The sequence below is a fragment of the Ambystoma mexicanum genome, chromosome 8 (genome assembly GCF_040938575.1).
Source record: "Ambystoma mexicanum isolate Mex_15411 chromosome 8, UKY_AmexF1_1, whole genome shotgun sequence".
NCBI classification, from domain to species: Eukaryota; Metazoa; Chordata; class Amphibia; order Caudata; family Ambystomatidae; genus Ambystoma; species Ambystoma mexicanum.
In genome coordinates this window covers 833,858,001-833,883,917 of record NC_090929.1, presented here as the reverse complement: position 1 = coordinate 833,883,917, position 25,917 = coordinate 833,858,001, and the positions used below count along the sequence as shown (strand labels likewise).

The window sequence follows — 25,917 nt, the reverse complement described above, 5'->3', positions numbered from 1 at the left end:
TATGTTTTGACCAATCAAAATACTCAATTGTATGTGTTATGCATAAGGCGATCACAAAATTACAGTTCAGGATATATTCACTGATACTTAGTACGACTTTAAAATGTACGTGTACTGGAGGGGAGGTGGAACCATTGTTGCATATCTGACGATAACTCCCCCCGCCCCATATGTAACGTAATGACGCTTAATACCCAGAGGTTTCCAAGCGTGGACCCGGGGATCGAACCTGTGCTGCTCCGCCTTGTCTTGTTTCCAAGGCGAGCATGTTGCCCCTGATCTATCCTTCCAGCCAAACCATCCAATGTATACCCGTACCCTCTACCGTTGTGGAATGCTCCATTGCTTCACAAAGTTAAGTCCAAAATTAAATAAAATACTTAAATACATGGCCGATATTATGACTCTGCACCATTAATTTCATGACATGAAGGTGCATTTGTTGCTTTTCTTTAAGAATGTTTTTTTTCGCTATTTTGGTCAATTTTCTTATTTTTTCAAGCATGTATCTAGGCAAGAGAGCAGAGGTTTGTAAGAATAATGCATCAGAATGCATTGGAGCGTTGCCCAGCTCGCAGGCAAGCCTCGATGGTCTTATAGAATTTCTATTGCGAAACATGCGCAGAACACTTCAAGACTCCGTGAACAGCACCATGTTGTTTAGTAATGCTTGTGTTCATTTAATAACAGATTCCTCAAACAGTTGCATCTTTTCTGCCAGGAGTGAGCATTTGCCAAGCCATTTGCAAATGCCCAATTGGCGATCATCGGGATTTTATTACTTTGTCCATCTGGCCTGTCCTTACCAATTCTTCCCTTTCTGTTAGCGACTTGGCTCACCTCGACTGAAACCGAAATTGGCATGCTCGGTTTCCTTAAAAGGGACTGCGGCAAACTGAAAGTGCCAGGATTAAAAGCAGATCCCCAAAACGCCAGGCACAGTGCCTTTTTGTAAAGCAACCTGGATACATCTAGTTTCCAACTTGTAATAGAATAGAAGAGATCAACAAGCTGTTTTGTATGCGTTTCTGAGAAAAGGGATAAAGGCTGCTATTCAAGACTACATTTGAAAACGTACATTAAGTGCACTTATATACCATAATATTGCGTTGTAGAAATATAGCAGTACTCTCCACACGTTTTAAAATGTGATATTGTTTTATGAAATGTGACTTTGCACTGCAAAAGTTCTCTCTGCACTGCGCTAAATGGGCCTAAGTCACAAAAAAAGCATTAAGTCTGTGAGATTTAGGGCCTAATTGATGGAACATTTACCACGGTGTAAAGTGACTAGGCACTGCCAACAAACAAGTTGAACCGGGCCTAATTCACAAAGCGTTGCAAAGTGAATTTTTGCAAAGCAAAGTCACTTTGCACTGAAAAAGTTCTCTTTGGCCCGCGCTAAATGGCCTAATTTTTTAAAAACATTAAGTACTGCAAACTTAGTGCTTTTTGTGTGAATTAGGCACATTTGGCGTGGTACAAACAATACTTTTGCAGTGCAGTCACTTTGCTCCACTTTGTGAATTAGGCCAGGTGTAAAGTGTATTTTTGCAGTGCAAAGTCATTTTGCTCCACGATAAACGTTCTGTGAATTAGGCCCCATTTGTTTCCACACTATGCAAGAAATTCACATGCATCTCTGCCTAGTCTTTTGCATTTACCAAAGGCAGGTGCAGTGTGAGGAGTTTGACCATCCGCACGGTGAGTGTGCGCTCACCCAGACTTTTTTTAAATGTAATATGAAATTGAATGATGGTAGATAACCTCTGGAAAATGTGTGGGGCACATCCGCACACATTTTTCTATGCTCACTGCATGACATACACATAGACCCGTGTAGTCTGGGTGAACACAGCCTACAAGCGTAGTTCTCCCTGTCATATTTAGTTGGGATCTGATAGGTGAAGTACACAGTGCATCACAGAAGGAGGAGGGCCAAAACCATCCTCCTGCCATGGCCAGCCTAATTAACTAACAAAGTCTCCATGTGTCAGCCCTTTCCTTGTGTGTAAGCACTGCAGCTGGGGCAGCAATTAACACAATTAACATACTAATACAGTATACTTCAAACAGGCCCACATGGGGTCTGGCTGCAGAGTTTAACAAAGGAGACAGAAAACCCCAACAACTTCTGGTGTGCACTGTGTCAACCTGACGCCAGCTCCCACCTCTCAGTATCAAGGGCGGTGACCTGTCATGTCTGGGACTATGTGTTCGCAGTAGGCAACCCCCACAGGGGGATCCCATTGAGAAAGGTGAGTATGTGGATTGATGGAGACAGAAAGTCTGGTCTTGCCAAAGCTTCAAGTGAGACCTGCCGCTTTAATCAGGAATGACAGAGAGCTCAATTAACCAGAGAGACCATTAATCCACAACAGACAGGAAGATGGGTGGGACTTAATATTACATGTTTTCAACCCTTTACCTATTCTGTCGCAAAGCACTCTGGCTCTGGTTATTACCTCACGCATACAGGAGTTTGTTGGAGGGGACTCAGGATTGGTTCATTAAGGTAGGCTTAGCCTACAATTATCACTGGGGCCCAATTGGCTTTAAAAGCGGGTCAAGTCCCTCTTTTTGGAGATCATCTGAAAACGTTGCAAGGAGTAACAAGAACTCATTTGGACCCTGGCTGAAGGTAGTCTGCCTTACAGATTCCGCCAGTGAAGGAAGGATGAGATTTCCAAAGAGGGAAGGAAGATCCCTTCCTTAAACGTTTCACAGGGAACAGAGGGAGATACTGAATAAAGAGGACCCTCCAGAAGCTCCAGAAGTGGTACCCATCCTGCACACAGCGTGGCCTGCTAGGCACTGCAAGCAAGCTTCCTAGGTGGGAAGTGCCAGAGAGCCTCTGAACCAAACCAGGAACAGCGCTGTTGCCTGCAACACTCTCCTCAGCTTTGGGCCATCTGCCTTAAAGGACGACACAAGCCCAATGAAGAAGTTAGGACAAGTGCATCGACAAGCATCAACTAGCATCTGCCTTAAATGACATTTTCGAGCCAGTCGAGCCCCTCGAGCTGCAACCGACTGCACTGCTGACTGTTGTCATGCTGCAATCGCTAACGTCATCGGAGATGCCTCGACCAGTGCTCCATACCAGTCAACCAGCACTGAGAAAACAATTCCTGAGCCGCTGTGTAGTCCAGCCTGCTGCCATCCATCCAGCCTCGCTCGCTGAACTGCCTGGTGCCCGATACCCGCAGCTATCTCCTATCTTGGGTTAAGGAGCTGCAAAGTGCCCTGAAACCGACTCGACCCTGTCGAGCTCCAAGAACTTCTACAAGCACAAGCTACATTGTGGGTCTATCCCTCAGTCCTTCTCCGAAGGCCCCTAGTGACATTTTAAGACCCATTGCTCTCTTTGTGCTGAAACCAAGTATCCTTGAACTATTGCGATTAATTACTTTATCGGCTACCTTCCTGTCAGTGTCCGTCCAGAGTGCATCCCTTTTCCTTCTTGAAACTGTCTGTCCTCTGCATTCCTTTACAGGGTGGGTTGTATTTTGTAGTGTGCTAAAACTGTCCATTGAATAATAAAGTAAATATTTGTAAACAACCTTGACTGGGCAGTCCCTGTTATCATTGGGTAATAATTGTATTTTGCTGTGTTGCAACTAACCAACGATCCACGACCTTGCAGAGATAAGTCTGCCATTCCGTCCACGTTACCAAATTTGGACAAGGGGGTTTATCATTTTCTTCTGTTTCCAATCGGATCCCTTCTGATGTACTAGAGGTGCAGGGCTGATTGATGGTTTAGAAACCGATATTCATCCCTGGACTACTGGTGTCCCGGAAATTGATTTGTCACATACAGTCATTAGGGCTCTGATGTAATACCAAAACATGTTATTTCAATGTGTCATCATGACATCTGTCTGCCATTTGCATATGTGTGCATGGTGGTGATCTCAGCGAATTTAGCACATGATGCAATATTAGTCACAAGAATCAAGGGTCAACCCGGGTTCTGGTTTCTAACGCCATATAGAGCAGTGAATAAGCAGAATCCCACACAGAAAACCTGGACCAAGGAAGTGGTAGCAGTTGAGCACTGGCCAATGACACTAGGGGATTTCCAACGGCAAAACCCGTCACTCACTGGAGTTCTGGATTTACTTATGCAAACCCATCTCTTTCCCCTAAAGATGAAGCCGGACATTCTGGCGCAGTGCTTTAGGCACCGTCCATTTCGGCGCAACCCCTTGGGCACAGGTCCCTGTTAGGTGCACCCTGTTGGGACCTGAGCACCTGGAGAGTGCTGTTTCATTAGGTGTATTGAGCCCGATTTATGCGCATAGATCCCGCCTGTGTTCAGAAAACAAACCTGTGTGGCCCATTGTATATAATGAAATCTGCGTGCCACGTGTATTCATGGAATTGTCCACACAAAGTAACCCCATGCGCAAGTCATGGCCCACGCAGAGCTATTCCAGCCATGGAAACAGAGTTTTGTGCACTGCTAGCGCGTGTAGCAATGCTGCCTTGAAAAAAAGCCTCAGTAACCCCCTACCAGGCAAGCACCTCAGCAGGGGTGCGTGGGGTCCCTGTAACCATTCCCAGCATCCCCTCAACATGCGTACCACGTATCGTAAAAATCACCATTTTCCGGTACACATGCGTGCAGCCCCCCGTAAACAATTCCTGCACCCTGCTACACTGCTTACGAGCGCCCCCAAGTGTGATGAGAACCTCAACTGCATGCACGCATCCCTAAATCTGATGCCCGATCTTAACTCTGTGTGGAGATTCCTATGCGCAAGTGTTTGTACGCCTGCCTTTTTGCGGCAGATAGTTTGAGTGCATTGTGTGGCCATTTCCCTGCCGAGTGGATGTGCGGTCAGATCCATGAATACATATTGTTCCATGCAATAGTGGGATGGACTGCCTGCGGGCCATCCCTCGTAATGCCCACATTTTCCCTTGTTCTTTCCCATTTTGTGTGTTCCGCCCCCAACAGTGGTCTATGCCCAGGCCATACCCACGCTCTGCAGGGTGTCTCGCGCAAGGCAATCAGCCACTCGCAGAGATGTGCCAAACCTACGCGACGTCCCCGCACTGTATGAAAAAGTCCTGCACAGACGATTTCATGAATTGACAAACTGAGTTGCGTGCACAGTTTGGCACGCAATGTCCCGATGTACTGCACAAATAATTACAGGAATCGGGCCCATTGTCACCAAAAGCAGCGAAAACTGCAGTGCCTTGGGTTACATTATATTTAAGCAAACCCTAGCAGCTCAGTACATGGAGGCTGTATTTTAACTGCATGCTCCATGCAGAAGGATTGTGCATTGGATGACATATTTAACCAAACAGCACTATCAGTGTGCACAGGACCTTCCGCCCTGCTGGACGCGTCCAACAGGGTGTGCCGAAAAGGCACCTGTGCCCAAGGTGAGGCACCAAAACATCCGGCGCCGAAAGCGCTGCACCAAAACACAGTGTCCTGCCAAAAGCACATGCACGTGCTAAAGGACAGGATTGTACGGGAACTCGTGCTCCCCCCTGCCCAAGACTGGCTTTTTTTTTGGAAAGCGTAGCGTAACAATTCGATGAGGGTACTTCGCAAAATAAACACAGCTGACACGTCTATTATTGTTTTGGAGCTGAAACCTAAGCAGATTTCCTATCTTTGCCTGGGCTCCATACATAGCGTTCTGGCCGCTCACCCACCTGCCTGGGGCTGGAAAGCATGTCTAATTGCGCCGCGAGTTCACATGAACACAAACCGAAAGCTCTTAAGCCCATCTCTCCGGATGGGCTGGGTTACAGGCTGCCGTCCACCTTGCCCCTTTGTACTATGCGCTCGCAAGCCAGCCAGGGGATTGGGTTTCCCCCTGTATTTTGTTTGCTCCTGGTCGATGGATGACCTTGTGATCTCACACAATCCACACACTGCGAGATTTTGTGAGCATGGTTTGCACCCTTGGATGCCGGTTGTTTATAACGCAAAGCTGAATATGCAGGGCTGAAGTCGGTCGTACACGCGGGAGGACGGAGTCCACCCACTTTATTCAGAAGGTGGACGCAGTCCCCCCCCCCCCAGCTATAGAATGAGAAACATTGAGTGCCCTCTTTGAATTTAATTGAAGGAAAGGCGACATCAGGGATCAAACCACACTCATCAGGTTTGTAGGGCGGACACTTCACCATTTCAGTACTGCAAGTCCCAGGGAAAACACTTGTATTGGTTCTTGGAGTTTAAAACATGCACACCTTTTAAAGTTTTGAAAAACACTGTTAGAAGAAAATATCTTCTCTTGGTTTTGTGTGTGTGTTGATTTTATGAAAGGCATGATTCGTCCTATTCAATTGGGGTGGTTATGCAAAGCCAATGTAATGAAATGTGCATATTTCACCTTGATATGTTATTTTATGGTGACGTCACATCCCACTGCGCTTGTTTGGGTGTCCCCCCACTTTAATTTTTAGGACTTGACCCCTGTGAATGTGGACCTCTACTTGTTCACCAGCCCATCTCCCCTGTCTAATGCACTATGCGGTAAATGATGTCCAGCCCCATGGCAGCGAATGAAATTTGGTAATAACAACAACTGTAATTAAAGTGGCTAGAAGCTTAGGAATGAAGCGCTTTTTAAAAACATACACCATGATTATTATGTGAAGTTTTTTGGGCAACAATGCAGCCTCTCTGTTCCCACTTCACGTAGCACCCCACCCTAGAGGGAATGCCAACATGACAATAACTTGTCAGTCCCAGCCTGTTTGACTACGGAAGCAGCGTTTTTGGCCTTTTGACAACTTTTCTAAACATGTCTTTTCGTTTCTTTTTACGACGTGGTCGCCCCCACTGTGCTGCACTTTGTATCTGGCTACCGAATGCATGTCCACCTTTCCACCCCAGCATACTGCTTACAGGACATAGGCGATGCTGGCCAAAGGCAACCGGACTCACACGCAACTTCTTCCCCAAATTTTATTAGACACAAGGCATCAGATCTGTCTTTATAGACTCACAGCAAGGAGCGACTAACTAAACAGCAAAGCACGCAACAGATTGAATTGAAAACTCTGCGTTAAGGCAACTTCTTTGAGGGTAATTGAAGTAACTGCTCACCCTGTGCGTGTAATCTCCGCATTGACCCTGGAAGAAAAGGAGAGACAGGAAAAGAGATTTGAGGCACGGCGTGGCATATGAGCATTTAATCCTGAAGTCACCACATGCCCGCCCCGACCCGCCCCACCCACCCTCCGCCCCTCCACACCCCCGCCACATCTTTCTTTTCTATCAGGGAGCTCGAGCGAGCAGCGCTCTCGGATGCCCGAGAGAAAGTTCTAGAATTTTCCCTTAACAATAATATTTCTCTTTAAGTTTCCACGGCCAAGAGAGTGCATTTTTCACTTAAAAAGAAAACTGAGTATCTAAAACATTCACGATGCATTAATGGATGTATAGATAATGTGCAACGAAATTGTAGGAGCAGTTTGGTTCCATGTAATCATGTCTCTGCAAAAATGGCGCCTGGCTAAAATGTCGCCAAAAAATTGCTGTTTTTTGCAGGGACATTATCAGTGGTGTAACATTGCTGAAAATGTTGGGGGGGACATGACATCTGAAGAAAAGATGCCCCAGCCAAATGAATGGAGACAAAATGGTGTGCCAGGAAAGTTGGAGGGGGACAAACACCCCCGTGCCACCCTAAAATTACGCCCATGGACATTATTACATTGAACAACCTCCCAAACCCTTTTTTTCAAGGGGAGCGGGGGACAACCCCAAAACCCCCGATCCCCTTGAGCCCATTTATATGGTCACCATATATAATTTTGCCACAACCTTTTCCTGGCGACATTATGTATGGCGACCATATCTATGGGGGCATTATTATCTGATGCCAACAGTTTACTAATGAGGAATACTTTAAACCAAGGTGGACAACTTTAGTAATTCATAGCTAATTACTGATTATTGTGTTAACTACACATTGCGACTGCACCTGTGTTCATTCATACCGAATGAGGCATTCCCCAGTTGTTTAAGTGAGAATCTCACTTAATTGCGTCTACCAGAAACTGTTGAGACCCCAGTTGTCTCCTTTCATTGGGCTTTTAAAGTCGTGCATGTTTCCCGACTGTGACAAGGGCCAGTGACAGCAAGCGTGGGCTATGCAGAACTTTCCATAACAAATACAGGACAGGGTTCCTTGGGGTCCGAACAGTGTGTCCATGGGGTTCCCACTTTAGTACTGGAGACTCACAGGTTATGTTATGTTACTTTGCATTTATCTAGCGCCTTATGTATCATTGTTATAATCTCAAGGCGCTGGTAGCTTGAACGCCCTCGGGAACCGTAGCTCAAGTCAGTAGAGAGAGAGAGAGAGAGAGAGAGAGTAAGTAAGTCATAAGGTGTGTGAGTGCACTGGCTATGTGTGCAGCTGGTGTGGCACTTGAATGATAGCTGCTTCTTAGCGTTAGGTGTGGTGGTTGGGAGATCAGGAATATGTGTTAATTCTGGTGGGCTGATACCCAGACTCATTTCTGGCTGTGTTAGGCCTGAGGAGACGCATAGGCTGGGGGGTGTCCTGAGCCAGCTGTTTTTTAAAAATAGGGTGATGAGGAGTATGTGGCTGGTGTTAGTATGAGAACAGCTATACCGAATGTGTCATAGTATCACTGTGTTCTAGATGAGTGATGGTGTAAAGGAGAGAGTGAGCGTGGTGATGAGGTCTGGTGGTTTTTAGTAGGTGTTTGAAATCTTACTGAACATCTGAACTCCATCCATTCAGCGTACTCCATCCATCCCGTGCACTCCATTTGTCCCGTGCACACCATCCGTCCCACGCTCTCAATCCATCCCATGCACTCGATCCTCTACATGTGCTCCATCCGCTACATGTGCTGCATCCGCTACATGCACTCCATCCGTTCCATCCATTCCATGCATTCGGATCATTCCATGCATTCTATGTATTTCACGCACTCTGTCCATTGCATCCACTCCATCCATTCATTCATGCGCTGCATCCGTTCCATCCATTCAATGCACTCTATCATTCCATGCACTCTATTCCATCCAAGCACTCACTCCCATTCGAAGCATTCTACCCATTCCAAGCATTCTACCCATTCCAAGTGTTTTACCCTTTCCAAGCATTCTACCCATTCCAGGCACTCTACCCATTCCAAGCACTCTATCCCTTCCAACCACTCTATCCCTTCCAATGGCTCATTCTGTACAGCCCGACCCCGGAGGCAATAGTCATGTGTATGTTACACAGTAATTAGTTACACATTGCGGAACTCTTGTTGCACTCTCGTTGCATATTCAATATACATTCGCAAAGGCATTGTTAGTCACCTATCCTGCTATGCTATAATGGGCCTGACTTACAACGCGTTTTTCAATGGGATTGCGCCATTGTAAAATGCTTTTGTAAATCAGACCCATGATAGTTATTCATTTTTCTTGGTTTGGCTTTAATAATTCTAATTTAAAAAGTTGGGTGACACACACACACACACATACAAGACACATGTATTTTGTTGAATGTTCTCAAATCATTAAACATTTTAAGATGTACTTTTATTCACCTGTGTTCAAGTGTTCGTTTGCAACAATTAACAGCCCCCCCGCACCCATAAAGCCCCTTATCTACTATTCTGCAGTGTTTTGTAGACGTTGCAGCTTATCAAAGCTTCTATTAACAAGTGGCATTTTGTATTTCAAAGCACATTTTCAGTCAATGAAGAAGTCATGAGCACTTTTTCTCTTCTCATGCCGTATTATCAATACTAAGGGCCTGATTCACAAAGCATTTTACAATGCTGCAATTCCATAGAAAAATGCTCTCTGAATCAGGCCCTAAATATTGAGCTAAAGTGGCCATGGAGTCCCTCGGTGTCCTGTGCAGTTCATTGGAGTGCACGATATTTGCAAAACAGAGATGCTGTCTGCAACGTGCCTGCTTGCTTCCTTGGTGTGTCACTGAACAGCTGAGCACTCACTGTACCCTGCCAATGAGGCATTCTGCAATGCCACATGTTGACCGTACGCTGGGAGTCACCCATGCAGGCACGGGGCACTGCCACCACTGACTATATACCGTGGCCTTCATTGAGGCGTGGGGCCCTGCCACCACTGTCTATCTACCGTGGCCTTCATGCAGGCACAGAGCCCTGCCACCACTGACTATCTGCCGTGGCCTTCATGCAGGCATGGGGCCCTGCCACCACTGACTATCCACTGTGGCCTTCATGCAGGCACAGAGCCCTGCCACCACTGACTATCTGCCGTGGCCTTCATGCAGGCATGGGGCCCTGCCACCACTGACTATATACCGTGGCCTTCATGCAGGTGCAGGACTCTGCCACCACTGACTATCTACTGTGGCCTTCCTGCCGGCACGGGCCCTGCCACCACTGACTATCTGCCGTGGCCTTCATGCAGGCATGGGGCCCTGCCACCACTGACTATATACCGTGGCCTTCATGCAGGTGCAGGGCCCTGCCACCACTGACTATCTACTGTGGCCTTCCTGCAGGCACGGGCCCTGCCACCACTGACTATATACAGTGGCCTTCATGCAGGCATGGGGCCTTGCCACCACTGATTACCGTGGTCTTTATGCAGGCGCAGGTCCCTGCCACCACTAGCTACTGTGGCCTTCATGCAGGAGTGGGGCCCTGCCACCACTGACTATCTGCCCTGGCCTTCATGCAGGTGCGGGGCCCTGCCACCACTCACTATCCACTGTGGCCTTCAATCAGGCGTGGGTCCCTGCCACCACTGACTACCGTGGCCTTCATGCAGGCACGGGGCCCTGCCACCACTGACTATCTAGCATGGCCTTCATACAGGCACGGAGCCCTGCCACCACTGACTATCTACCGTGGCTTCACGCAGGCGTGGGGCACTGCCACCACTGACTATCTACCGTGGCCTTCATCTACCCCCCGGAAGTCCTGCCAGTATCTGTGTGGTGTCTCTGCGCATAGCTTTGAGTGTAGGCCAGAGCAACTCCATCAGAGAAGTTCAGTCCACTCACATTTACCATATGCATGCTCTGTAATTAGTAGAATGCATTGTCGTGGTGAACACCGGCAAATTAGAGAATACTCCTTTACAAATCCACTTTCTCTTGTTCAGCGCAGGGCATTTAGCATTCAGCAGTATAAAAGTGACCCTATATTCGGTCCCCTCTGTGATACTAGAGTGTGGAACATAAAATGATATTGGCGCTGCCAAAACACTTTTCATAATGTATTCCCTTGCTCCTCATCACAGGAATGGATCACATGGCAGTAGGTAAGGGCACCACCTGGATGTCTGTACCATATATTACGCAAACCCGCCAGTGGGGAAAAGTCAGAAGATGGGAGCCTTTGATCATGAAAGCTGAGGGCTCATGCGTGTAAAAACACTTCTAATCTGGCCCCATCCAGTGCAGTACCACCTTGGATCAGCCACTTTCCTTATTGGAGCAAATAGTGCATGGAGGAAATCTGCCCCTTTGTAGACCAGCTATTGGTCGTACAGTTCCAAGCAACATAACTTGCAACTGGTCCACAGGTGGGTAAATATCCCAGGGGCAGCTGCAGGCCTCACGAAGGCCTGGTGCATGTGAGAGGGGCCAGTAGATCTCTCCCAACCACAGAGAGGCTTTTCAAACTGGCGGACATTTGGATTGTAGGGTGGAAATGGGCAACGTGGATGGGTTCATCTTCTAGGGGGATGTTCCTGGCTCAGATCCCATCAGTAATTCCCTGAAGCTCACAATGTGCATTGGTGTGGTTGACAGGTACAGCACACACTTTTCATTGGACAGCAAGAAGGGGAAGTTCCACACGATTTGCGTATACAAAATATAACCTTTACGTTTAGAAATGTCAGAGAACAACAATACTCTAACCGGTAAGTACACTATTGTCAAAGAGAGAGATCACAATGTACATACTTAATTTTTTTTTGTTTGTCAGAATCTCTCCTTAAAAAAGAAACAGCAGTAACAGATAGGTACAATGATTCTCAGTTCAGGAAGGCAAGTTCACGACAGACCAAAAGGGACCAGTACTGTGAAAGGGGGCAGTCTTTGCCAGGAGAGAGTGACTGGAGTGTGAAAGTGCTCGCAAGGAGCAGTTGGTGGTGGTCCGCTGGAAAAAGACCCCCAAGAGTTCAGGACAGGATATATACGTTTCTCAGTCCAGTTATGTACCTTAGCAAGAACCTTCAGAGTGTTGAAGAAGAAGAAATGAACAACTTTATTTTGGAAATAAAATCCATAAAAGGTATACAAATAGCACAGAATACACAATTCTAAAAGAGTTTTAAGAGTTTCCAAAACTTTACTCCACGGGGGCAGGGGAAGCGACAACCAGCCCGAGGGGACACCAGAGAGCCCCCCCCAAGAAGAATTCTCACCCAGGATTTGCAGACCAGCAGGCCAGAAAAAGCTGGCTGAAGAGGGAGCACACAGCCCACTCCAGAACGAAGTTAACGTTAGAGGGGGGTGCCTCAAAACTTTACTATTCCCAAAGGACCCCTAGAGACAAAATCAACTAAAGGTCCCAGAAACAAGTACTCATGATTCTGGATCTGAAGAAATCAGCCCAGGATCAGCAGGGGCAGAGGTGAATTTGGGTGTTTGGTTTAGGCCTGGCTAGCCATGATGGGGGATTCCAAGTAGAGAAGACTTGCACCCACGATCCAGCAAGGAGTCAATCGATCAAAACAGCAACAGCAGGACATCTGGGAGAACAACCCCCAAGACAGAATAATCTGCCCACTATCCACCCAGGCATAGGTTTGTGATACCTATCTTTACATCGCTTGCCCCCGCCCCGTCCACTGTCTATAGGCCCTAGAGATACCATCTAATCCTAGGTGCCCATTTTTCCATCAATAGATCAATAGATGCAATCCACCTGCCTCACGTGTCACAATCATCTTTTTAAATGTGTTTCATAGAATCAAGTTGCCCCATAGTAATAAATAAAAGTACACGCATGGAAGGGTGTGCATACAATTAATTTCACTTTTTTGGTCAGGCCATGGTTTTCAAGTGCTGTTGCCATGAGTGGGACACACTACAAATGGCTTAGTGGTGTGCAATGTGTGAATGCTATATACTGAGCAAAACAATAATCTGTTAAACCATGTACCCTGTGAACTAAATCACTTCTAGTGACTGCCAATGTTGTCACAATAAGATTTAATGATTGGCCGGGATCACTTTATTATTGAATCCTAGTTTACAGGCCTGTGTACATGGGCCAAAGTGCAGGTTTTCATTGACACAGTAGGGACACTATTAATCCTAAATCTACAGCTTCCTCTAGTGGTGCCAACAGGCAGAGCTATGTGAATTGGACCACGGTAGCAGACTAAGCTATGCAAATGGGCCTTGTCTCTATGTATCCTAAGGCAACAGCTCCCTTGAGCGGTGACAACAGGTGAAGCTACTGCATAGGACAAACATACATCTGGCCTTTTATTATATTGTTAGATTAGATTAGATGGATTCGATCACAGTCTGCAATGTAGACACTGGACGACATTCCCTCCCTCTACCCCCGCTCTGCTAGACAGAAAGAGAAAATGCTAATGCTTCCACGCAATCTTTTGGCAGCAACATAGGTTTTATGCATCCCTAAAACAAATGTAAATAAATAAAGTATTATTTCTTAATGTTTGCCTTTCAGGAGATTAATAATAATTGATTTTAGGGAGCTGACTTGCAAAGTGTAGCCATCATATGATTAAGCAATGTTCCACTGTATAAGAAATCCTTCTCAAAACATGTTAAGCAAAAATATTGTGATTTGTTATTTTATTTTCCCCACCAACAATAGAAAACTATAAGTACCATAATGTAACGTGTTCTGAGACAAAACATGTCCTCTTATTTTAATTTCACTACTCTCTAGAGTGTCAGACCACTTGCTCAAAGCCCTTGTTTGACCCAGGCCTGCATCTTATTATTCATGATGTGAAGAAGCTGTGACCTTGTACCAAAATGGAAGCCATGTCTTCTGTATTAGACAAGCAGACATGATAGAAAAATATGGGTGTTTATTTTATGATCCGCTTTACTTTTGTTTACTAAGAAGATACATGTTGGGTAGGTAAATAGGAATGCGCTTGGGCTTCTAGATTCATTGTGCATATTACATGCCTGTTACCTAAACATTAAAACACGATCTGGGGATTTGTCACAGACAATTGTCCCTTCAAAGATCTATTCCACCTGTGCTAAATAATTATTCGTCAGGTAGTGGAAGTCCCCGCTGAAATGTGCAGGGGGTGGCGCAGTCCACGGGACATTGTGGACCACTACCATCCACTAATGGCACACTGCCGGCAGAGTGCAGATGCACACAGGTTTGAAAAAGCCACCCATACCCAATGCATACATGAGTAACAGGGTGAATTAGAATCTCTTGACAATTACACTTGCCCACGACCTGTATTTTTCATAATACATATCTCCCAATGTCAGAAGGTGTTGTGTACGCATCCTTTGAATACTGAATTGTAGAGTACTTTCCAATGACTAATATGACCAGGCGATGAGCACACCTATATTCATTATAACATGTGTCAAAAGAATTATAAACATACTTTATTTTGCCTCATCCTTCCCACTAGTTTTTGCTTAAAACAATGTTTTTGTGTCAGAAAGTGTTATATGTTTACCAGTTTTGATGTATTTCAGTTTTACACTCCATGAATCTGTTTTTATACTTATGTACCAAAGGACAATGTAAAACGAAAATGCTCTAATTAAATTGCAACTATCAGACACTTAACTGAGAATGTGTCCTGTTAAAAAAACAACTGCACACCTATATAGCAGTAATGTGTCTGGTGTACAGTTGTCCCATTCGGACGTAGAATCCCCAAGCACAGGGGACTGATACAAATATTGGTTAAGATCACTTTTGTTTTAGGAAGGTATTCCAATAATGCGCATTAGAATGTATTTTTCAGATATGCTTTGATGCATTACAATCAAGAACATCACAGATGTAAACATGCACAATTTCAAATGCTCTTTTTGTCTGGTCTGGCTATTTAAAAGGAATGAGACCTAGCTATGCTTACTAACCGCAGGAAGGATGTTTAATTGTTCATAAAGTTCATGAACCAATGCACCGGTCTAGGGTTACTTCCTGCTTTCTTTAGTTGAGGCTTGTTGATACAACACCCACACACCGTTAAAAGGATGTCCACCCAAGTTATTTTTGCTCAAAAGTAGATAGATTATTTAAGATTCTATTATCCGTTTTGTAAACCGAAGTCATGAAATAGTGTGTGTGCCAGCAGTTTGCAAGCGTGGGGGTGGAGAGGAGAAATGCGCTCTGCACAGCTTGTGCTTACTTTCACATAATTCAAACACTTCAGTCCCTTCTCCTGTGAGGCTAGGGCGATGAACCTCTTCTGCAAGACCCTCCCTAGCGGTTGAGGAAAGTAGGACCTCACCGGGAGAGAATCCACCTTTGGGTACACAGCCTCCTATTCCTATGAGGAACTCCCTGTGCCATTTACCATAGCCACATGCATAGAACTACCTGTTTGAACGCATAAGGTGGCAGCTTTACCATTGGCTGACGGCAATGCAAAATGAAATCCATTTGTAAAAGAAAAAACAGATGTCTCTTTAACAAGATATGTATAATGAGCTGTTACAAATAGGAGAGCCTGGAGCCCCATGAAGCCGCCTGACATCATTATGCCTTGTGGAGGTAGAGCCAAGGCAAATTATGGACCCTGCGACTTTCAATGAGGCAAAGAATGCCCGTACGAGATGGCAGATGCGAGAAGGAGAGAGGAATGAGGTAGCCGGTGGTGGCGTGAGAGAAAATGTAAGACAAAGTTATGGCAAAGAAAGACTAAAATGGGGTCAAGCTAAAGCTACCTTAGGAATGCCTGAATGTAAAGAGAGAAAAGAATCTACAAGAGTGTGAGAAACTACCAGAATGGAAGATATTGTAAATAAAGATCCAAAGAAAATATGAAACCCAAGGCTATTCTAGAAGAACTACAAGAATTGATCTCAAAGACTTTCCAAGGAGATTATGCCGAGAAATATCTCTACCACCGAGAAAGATTGTAAAAAAAAGTTTATTGAAAGATAAAGAAAAGACCAGGCGATGATAAAACATTCTCTTGGTCTATTTAAGTTAGTCAAATATAGTGGTAGGGTCAGATAGAGTTAGTTTTGTCAGAGGACATTTTTGCTTTGGATTTCCTGACAACTGACGAGCACCTTTAGTTTCCTTAGATAGGTAGGATATTCCTTTAGTGACTGGGAACGTTAGGCCTCTTATAAGTTTAATAATGGTATTGTGAGTGTCTGACTTTCTTCCGATCCACCACACTTTATATTGAAACTATAATTATAATTGTTCTTTTATAACAAGCTTAATGCCAGGGATTGGTTTCTAAGCGGAGCATGGGGATTCAAACCTGTGTTGCGCTGCATTGTCTTGCTTCCAAGACAACCGTGTTGCCCCTGAGCTATCCCCCCCTCACCAATGGTCAATCAAGTAACACGAACTTCCACAAAGTGGTAACACAATTTGAACCTGAATATGATGGCCATGTCCTATGCTAGCTTTGCTACCCGGACTCTCTTCCCCCTGACTCTCTTTCCCATTCAAATGTTTCCTTTGAAATTCCCGTTGGTTGTATTACATAATATGAACTGCAGTGGTAGATTATCTACACCAGACATAGGGCCTCATTACACGGACGGCGGTAAGGGTTAACGGTCACCGTTAATGGCAACGGTGACCGTTAACCCTTACCGCCGTACTACGAGGTCCCTTTGCGGGTTGGAGGAATTAACGCCTGCTTCTTGCAGGCGTTAAGTACCAACCCGCTAAGGGACCTCGGAGCTAATTACGGCACCGCAAAATTGCGGTGCCGTAATTAGCGCCTTCCCCATTCCCATAGAGCCCTATGGGGCAGAAATGGGAATGGGGAAGGGCAATGGCGGAAGGGGGATTTACCGCCCCTCCAACCTTGGAATGGGGCGGTAAATCCCCTTTCCGCCAAGGCGGTGCCGGTAATTTACCGGCATGGTCCAGGGTGCTAATAGCACCCTGGATTACCGCCTTCCGTGTAATGAGGCCCATAGCCACCATGGAATGCCTGTTGGATCTGTGTTTTAGTAACAGATTAATAACAGTAATACATAAGGTTTCATATTGAAATATCCAGAATACAGCAAACTATCACCATTCATAAACATTAGGCCCTCATTTAAATTTTGTCCGATTGTGAAATATGGCAGTGTTTCGTCGGCTGAAATGCAGCTATTCTAAATTAGCACTACACTTATTGTACACCAGCAATCCACAAGATATGATATATTTGATATGATATTTTATTTATATCGCGCTCATACACAAGTGTTTCAGAGCGTGACCAAGCAAGGGAGGGGAACAGGGGAGAACAAAAATACAATCTTACTAGGCCCAGTGACATTAAGAACGCGCGAGTGCATGGAAAAGGGAAAAAACAAAGGAAAAGTGCATGGAGGGGGAAAAGGGGAAGTACGGAAAGAGGAGAGAGCCGAATAAATAATAAGTGCAATAAATAAATAACTGCAGTGACAATGGTCGTGCAGCCCAACAAGAGGCAAGTGCAAGATTAGTCAGATAGGGTATATCCGATGAGTGCAGAGGAAGGGTGGGGGGCTGTATGAGTACAGATACAGATCCCAGTGCCGGAGGTGGCCCGGAGGCAGTTCAGGAGCGAGGCAGGGTGAGCAGGTAGCTGGGCACTGAAGACAGAGGGTTACCAGGTGCACGGTGCTGGTGCCAAGCGGACAACTGGTGGAAAATCTGACATTCTGTAGGCATGGCAATGGGGACTGGTGGATTTTCTGCCAATTTTTCATTGGTGGATTCCATGTGCAAAGTGGGTGTAGATCTTAAACTGGGGTTGTTTTTGCCTGTGGAAAACAGACAGATCGAACTAAATGAGTCCCTAAGATTCAGGGGTCTGCCACCTGTAGCTCTCCAGATTTTGTGGACTGCAATCCCCATGAACGTTCCCCATTGACTATGCTGGATTGGGTTGATGGTAGTTGTCGTCGACAACATCTGTAGAGCCAAAAGTGCATTGCACTGCCGGAACTGAAAATAGAAATTCCATTGGGGCTAAGGCCTGTCCAATAGTCCTATTGGAGAGTGAGCATCTGAATAGTGCACGGCTAGTGAGTGAAAAGTCCATCAAATTGTCTTTCTAATTCTGATAACTGTTTCAGTTTAGTTCAACAGAATGCTGTCCACTTCTTTGAAGTCCCATAATCTCTGTGGCAGGACCTCAATTGCGGAACTACCGATTTGCTCATTTCAGAGTATCGAAAAATAACTGCCAGAAAAGGTGAACAGCACTAACTGTCTTCACCGCTAATCACTACGCTGGAGACATTCCCATTGGCAAAGGAGATTCCTTAAGTGTACACCTCTCCTACACGTTCAATCGCATTCCACCCAGAACAATAATCATCTGCGGGGTTTTTGATGTTCTAACAATTGTAATTAATTATTTATAACACGTTTAATAGCCAGAGGTTGCTAAGCGTCGATCCGGGATCGAACCTGTGTTGCTTCATGTCGCCTTGCTTCCAAGGCTAGTGCGTTGCCCCTGAACTATCCTCCCAAGACAAGGCAATGCTACCGATTTGTCTTTGAGAAGAGATTGACTTGGCCCCTGACTGTCCAATCAGATTATCATGAACCTCGTGAATTTCAAGCATGAAGATAACGACCATCGTAGGCAAACCTGTATTAATCATGTTTGACTGAACATTTTGGGAAAATATACCCAGGTTCATCTTGGAGCTTTTAGGAAAGGCCCTCAGCATATCCGAGTTCCACTAGAATATAGACACTTAATTCCCTGTGTAATGACTCACAAAGCCTTGTGCAACTTTGTGCAATATAAATCCTACAGTATGCAGTGGTGTGCATGCTCACAGACTGCACAAGTTACCCTCTGGACGACATGGCCTTTGCATTGTGGAAGGGTCGGGGGACATCTCAAAGATGGGCAGCCCTGCCACCATGAAACCCTATGGTATCAATAATTATAGAGCACTTGTCTCATAAACAGGTGTTCATTGGCTCGCTCCCAGCCTTTATGCCTGTGGATGGCTGGAGAGCGCGGTGCAGCTCTTCGCCCGCAATGGCACAGCAATTGTGCATGATGTGCCTTAAAGGGTCTTCAACTATGTTGAAATTGTGAAAACACGCACACATTTATTTCTACTTTAAAAAAATGATTGAAATACATTTGGAACAGCAGTCTTTTGACGACACTACTGTCCAAAGGTAGGCCAATCTTGAGAAGGGTCAGGCTTTAATTAGGGAAACATCAGGGTGTTTTTGGTCGCAATAATGAGTGCAGTGGTTAGTGAGTACGGGATTAGCTCAGATTAAACCTCTCAGTGCTATTTATGTTTGAGAATTGCACACAGGATCACAAATGCAGACATTCACACATGCAGGCGCTCATTTGTGAGTTGGGCAGAGCACATAGTTGCACTTTTTCCATCTGACAGGGGGCAGGTGTAAATAGGAAAATGGCTTTGAGAATCGGACCCTAAGATTTCAACTGGAGAAGGTCTCAAGGTGCTGTAGCATGTTGGGGATGCCTGCTTGCAAACAGAACTTCTCAGGCGCATCAGTGAGACGCACAGAGCATCGGTAATAGGTGGGGGCACCCATAGATTTTCTCAGACTGAATCTAAGTCAATGACGCCAAAAAGGTCTGATGTCATTTTGTGATGCTCCAGGCGTCCACTCAGAGGCACATGTCATCCAATCGGAATCAATGAATCCTCCCACCTCTTCAACACATCTCACTATAACGTTTGTCCAATTCGAAGGACATGAGCTTCTAAATGTTCTGTGCATTTTGCAATGCAAATGACTGAACGTAGATCCATTGCCGTGAACATAATCCAGCACACATCATCTTCTCTAACCATTTGTGGGATGCACAAGAAAGACATTTTGCTAATGGCTGTTCCAGACATCTCCCGTCCGACACACCATACTGCACTCAAACATAACACATGTGCCGATTAGTCAGCAAATATTATTACCTTTTCTCCTTTTTGTCCTGATGTTCCCTGGGGAAAAATGGTGAGAAAAAATACAGCATTAGGGTCTTGTTTTGATTTGAAGATAGATTTTAATTTGCATTTAGAGCAAAATTAATGTGCAAAAAAAACACTTACCAGCTGTCCTTTTGTACCAGGAGGACCCTTAAAAGCAAAGCATTTGACAAGTTAGTACACTGTAGAAGCACGTAGGTAGGGGGCTCAATTGTGGGAGAGTGGGCCCCACTTATCATTTAATCTGGACTTCCAAATGCAAGGGAATCCTATCAGAATAAGCTAAGTCTGCATTGTTCTTCAGAAGCTAGCGGAATTAAACTTGTCCTCTCAGCTCACAGTGTTCAGTGAAATTGGTACAATGGGTTTGCCATGTAAGCCTTGCTTTCTTTTGAGAACGCCCAGCTCTGCTTTTTGCTACAAAGAGGAGCACAACATGGACGAGTAACTCATAGTTCTGGTCACTATGTCTGTACCTTCGTCAGATCTCATGTTTTATAAACATACGTCTGTGTAGCAAATTGCCACGCCAAGGCGGTATCAAGGTGATTTGAAGCTCCGTTCTAATACTGCCTCTGATCCGTGCAGTGATATAAAACTGAACATTGAATGTAACACCCTTTAGGGCACGGTTTATTTATTTAAGGATAAATTAATGGGAGCTATACAACATTTTTATTTAACTCGTTTTTTCAAGGCATTCGTACTGTGAGATAATGTGTCTATTGGGTAAATTCATTCTTCTGTATTATTTTCTTCCTCCCATTGTTTATTACTTGTAATTTGACACCTCTTACCCATCTGTCCCATGTGTTTTTCTTCATTAGCCTACTTAACTCCCTCACTCGTATGTAAAGATAGTGATAGCCCCTGCCAATCTGATCAGTGTCTCTTGGCGGAGGCAAGGTTATGGAGTTGGAATGAGCTAACCCACTTGGCCTCTTGTTAACCTCGGTCCTGCAAGTAAGCACCAAGAGGCCATGAACAGTACAGACGTGGCACTATATCAGGTGCAGGAACATCACATAACATTCTTCACTGGAAAATATCCTTGAATTAAGTAACTATCGAACTCTTACACTGTGCCTAATAACCAGCCCAGTGCTCTCAAAGCGCCTATGCTTGTCTGAGTTTTAGGGCGTATTGTGTCCCCAACCAGGGATCGACAAGACCTTGGTCTGCAGGAGGAAAATGGAAATAGGGGAATAGAGTTGGATGGGATATGGAGAGGATGATAGGAAGAATGGAAGGGAGCTTGAACTGTGAGAGACAGTAATGGGAGAGATGAAAATAATGACATTGTACATCGTGAGGGGCTCGAGATTGCTCTGGCTACCCTAAGTCTAGTGAAGGCATGCTTGAGCGTGTCACTGCTTAGATATACCATGGCTTCTGAAGGTGTAGAGCAGTGGGCTCCCAAGACCAGAGACAACAAAGTTCAATAACATGTGTGGCTCGTCTAAAAGACATTTTGAATAATATCCATGGAGTAGAGGTGGGAATAGAAGGCAGCACAGGTTCTATAGATTTACAGCAAATGTTTACACAGGTGATGGAAAAGAGGCGTTTTACAAAAAATAGAAGATATCAGCGCTAGGCTCCAGCTTCCAACATCTAGCACCCAAAAACTGCAATGCCTTGTCCACATCACTCAGAAATGAAGCCTCTTACACCGTCTTCCGTAAAGCTCTTAAGACCAAACTCTTCTACTAATACATGTGCTCTGGACCCCCTGCACTCCATTGGGACTGCAGTTAGCATATTTTCTAAGAACTGCCTCCGCGGCTGATTTGGTTCCACTGTAACCACGGACGCATCGTGCTTGTCACAATACGACTGCCACTGTACCATTAATGTCTCTGCACCGTTTTCCATGTAATTTGTAACCCTCTCTGCAGTTAATAGCCATGATTTTCTATCTTCATTGTCATTATTTTGTACTCCTCATGCAACTAAGAAAGCCTACAGTAACAGGGCCACAATGCCCAAGGGCCGCTATGTGCGCTTTATGAATGTAAATCAATACAATAAAAAATATCAGTATACAAATAAGATGAATCGCATCCGCAGGCAAGATAAACATGAATAGTACGATATTGATGCATGGAGAATGACAAAGTAGATGCTTAGTGTGCACTTATTTGATGGCGCCCATGTGAATGTTGTTCTGTAGCGGGCATTATGTTGCATACAATAGTGATTCATTTGGTTGATTTTAATAACGGAGTACATTTTCTTGCAGTGTCTTGGGAGGATAGCTCAGGGGCAATGTGCTCGCCTTGGAAGCAAGACAACACGGAGCAACACTGGTTCGATCCCCATTAAGTGCGTTATAAATAACCAAGTACAAATCCAGAAATTCCATACCCCGTGTTCAGTATTTCAGAAGGACTTGAGGAAAATGTTCAGGAGCAACATGACATTTTCACAGTCATAATGAAAGCACTTTGTAGCCCTTGAAAAAGAACATTACCGATAACACGTTCACATCACAGCACAGAGATGTCTGAGCAAATGTCCATCTTGTTCTCCAAATCCCCTCATTCTTAGTTAAGTGAAAGGAAGGAGCTTGTGCTGGTCAGAGCTTAGACCGCTGCAAATTGGGTTTCTGTGCTCCAGCCTCACTGCACTGAGCAATGCCCACTTCTTTATGATGTAGGAGTTTACTGAATGGTGTCCACTCACTTCCTTCTAGCAAATTGACGAAACAAGCAAATCTGCACCCCTGGGAGAGCAGACTTGTCTCCCGGAGCACTTGCCCAAGATATCTGAAACTCCCTTCAGGTGTTATGTGGTGTGGGACTTGTAGAGCGCACCTCTTAAAGGTACATGAACTTGTGGTCCTGATGATAATTTTTACATCATTGGGAGTGGCTGCAGGATGATCCTGGTGGGGGGTGTGGCGGGTCAGAAACATGGCACCCACCCATTACCTTCTAGTCCACATTGGCCATTGGGTTTCCTTGTGGATTGCACTATGCATGGTGGTTTGGCATAGGTAGAATAGCTCAGGGGCAACACATTCGTCTTGGAAGCAAGACTACGTGGCGCAACACAGGTTTGAATCTTGGGTCCGTGCTTAGAAACCTCTTCGGTATTAAGCGCCTTATAAAAAAACAATTACAATATATATGGTCCTATGGAATATATGTAGTTCTCAGTGGAGTGACGGGTGGGGGGGTAAGCTGCCCCCCAAGTAGCTCTTCTTTTGAGTGCCAGACCGGGACATTTGTCAGTGGGACACCTCTGACGTTCGGCACCCCAATGAGGTTGCCCAACGGGAAAGGGGTCCCGCTAGCAGGACAATGTCCCAAGGAGCTCGGGCATCAGAGGGGCTCTCACGTTGCTCTGTGTCAACAGAGCATTTCAATGTGAGCCATTAGGCACTGATGGGAGGGAGGGGAGACTATTAGCAGGAACTTTTGTCCATTCAGAAATATGAATGGGGGTGATCAGAATCGAGAAGGGTGCACAATGGTGCAACTTTATGAACTGATGACTATGGCTTTAAAACCCAAGGGGGATTTGTTAGGCTCAGATTAATCTGCATGATGCTATTGTGACTTGTCATGCAGGATGGGGAGAATAAAACTAAAGCCATACCCTTATAGCTCAAAATATTTCTATGACAATGTATACAGTGGATAGTTAGTTTACTATGAACGTCTAGTTTATTATGTAATGTGGTTTGCTTCCAAGGCATAGCTATAAAGTATTATTTAAGCACTTGAAATGCAAAGCAAAACCTTAATAACTATTTATATCAACTATACCTGGAAGGATGTGCTCAGTTGCTTAAATTGTCCACATCCATTTCACCATTTAACCAAAGCGTATGATACTGGGCAAATCATTTAATTGTACCGTGTCATATCTGCAGCTCTGTAAGTGATTCACTCCATAACTTATTGTAAAAAAAAAAAATCAAGCTGTTATTTAACAAAATAAAGGCCTAATGACTGTAGAGTTGCTCAATATATACTAATAGTGCAATTTAGGTATTTTGCACCACACAGTTATTTGCCACTTGGCTTACTTATGGCAACTCATGCTAAAGTCACTTCAATAGCGCCTCCGAGTATCAAAGACTGATGATGCTCCTTATAGTGTCCTTTTCTGTGAAGTCACTTCTGTTGGTGCAATCCATATGCAAATTAGGAGGTTTGCATATGTTTTGCCTCAGAGCGCCTGGGCAGAGCTCTAACAGATGAGTTTCCTTCATCTGTAATGATTCTGCAGTTTTACTTTTTTTGTGTTAAAATGCCATCTGCCACTAATGTTACCAAAAAAGTAGATTGGGGCAGGAGTGGGCGGTTTGGGGGTGCGAATGAGACCGTATGGAATTGTGCGTACTGCATTTCGGAGGAAAAGTAGCAGGACTTTTTTATGCACCCCCCCCCCACTCTTGCAATGCTGGATACTGCCCTGGTAGTTCTGTGGAGTGAGTGTGTGGTGATGTGTTGTGTGTAGTGTGATAGGTTTGTTGATTGACGGAATGTGGATTTGGTTGTCCTGAATTTACTGTCTTGTTTTGAGTTTTTTGTCTATGTGCTGTGTGGTATGCGTGTCATAGTGTAGTATGACATGTGCTGTCTTGTAGTATGCACACTGCATAAGATGTGTGTTGTGGCATATGTATTGCGTTTGCTGTTTGGGGCTGTGTCGTGTGTTTTATGTGAAGTGGTATGCATGTTTTGAGCTAGGCAGTCTGCTATTGGAGCCACGTGTTTTTGGTGGAGTGTGTGTTGGTGCAGTAGGGGTGTGTCATGATATGTAGTGTTACAGAGAGTGCGTGATGCTGTTTCCTGTGCATTATGTTATGTGGTATGTAGCTATTCTGGTAAATGCATTGTTTGATAGAATGTGGTTTTCGGTGTGGTGAGTGTGCTGTGAAGTTGGTGTGTTTAAAAAAATATAATTACATATAAATGTATTCATCTAAGTATATATAAACATCGATAACAGTTACAACTGAGAACATTAAACCTCACAGTACAGTATGCATACATTTGCACAGTTCGTGTGCAGTGTGTAGTGTATCATTTAATGGTATGTGAGATTGCATTGCCTGAGGTATGTGCACTGTGCGGAGTGTGTGTTATGGCATTGTATTGTATTTTCTGCACTGCGCTGTATTCACGTGTGCTGTTGAGTGGTTACATGTGTTGTGAGCTTGCAACGGTGACTGCTTGGGGCAGTGTGTGCGTGGTGCAGTCTGCGCTGGGTGCAGAGTGTGTGCACTCTGATACGTGGTGTGTGGAGTGCGCATGGTACTGTGGAAGTGTGGTATACTCATAGTGTGGGGGTGGTATGTGACTAGAATGTTATATGAGTGGTGTTGCAGAATGTGGCTGGGGTGCTGTGAGTCCACTGTGTGTTTTGTTGCGTGTGCACAGTGTAGAATGAGGGCCTTTTTTTGAATGTGTGTCTTGTGATATGTCCGCTGTGTATGGGGAGTGTTGTCAAATGCGCCTTTTGTTATCTGTGATGGCTGTGTGCTTTGTGATATGTGTGCTAGGAAGTGCTACATGTAATTCATGGAAGGTGCAAGGTGTGCTAAGCGGAGTGTGTGCTGGGTGCCGTGCGTAATGGGTGCAGTGTGTGCTGGGCGGGGTTTTGATTTTGAGACTGAACATCTCGGCTAACTAGTCATACTATCAAATAATGTATGAATGGAACGTTTTATCACTAGTTTATTCAACATTTTTTCACTGCTGTGTGTGCTAATGATCTCGCTCTGAAGTTTGTTTAGTCTCCCTCGGCAGCCTCCCGGCCCTGGCTCCTCCCCCCTCCAGTCCGCACCTGTAGCGCGGCCTTT

At 45.0% G+C, this 25,917-nt stretch overlaps 1 protein-coding gene across 4 annotated transcripts in view; it reads right to left on the bottom strand.

The window, feature by feature from the left end:
- Nucleotides 1-25,917, bottom strand: part of LOC138472494 (collagen alpha-1(XIII) chain-like) — a 393,813-nt gene that overhangs the window by 291,493 nt on the left and 76,403 nt on the right. For all 4 annotated transcript variants that reach the window (XM_069610705.1, XM_069610706.1, XM_069610707.1 and 1 more), the window contains exons 5-7: nt 20,223-20,249; nt 20,088-20,114; nt 7,088-7,114 (exon numbers count right to left, since the gene is read on the bottom strand). In XM_069610705.1, coding sequence (XP_069466806.1) covers nt 7,088-7,114; nt 20,088-20,114; nt 20,223-20,249 — 81 coding nt within the window. The remainder of the gene's footprint in view (nt 1-7,087; nt 7,115-20,087; nt 20,115-20,222; nt 20,250-25,917) is intronic.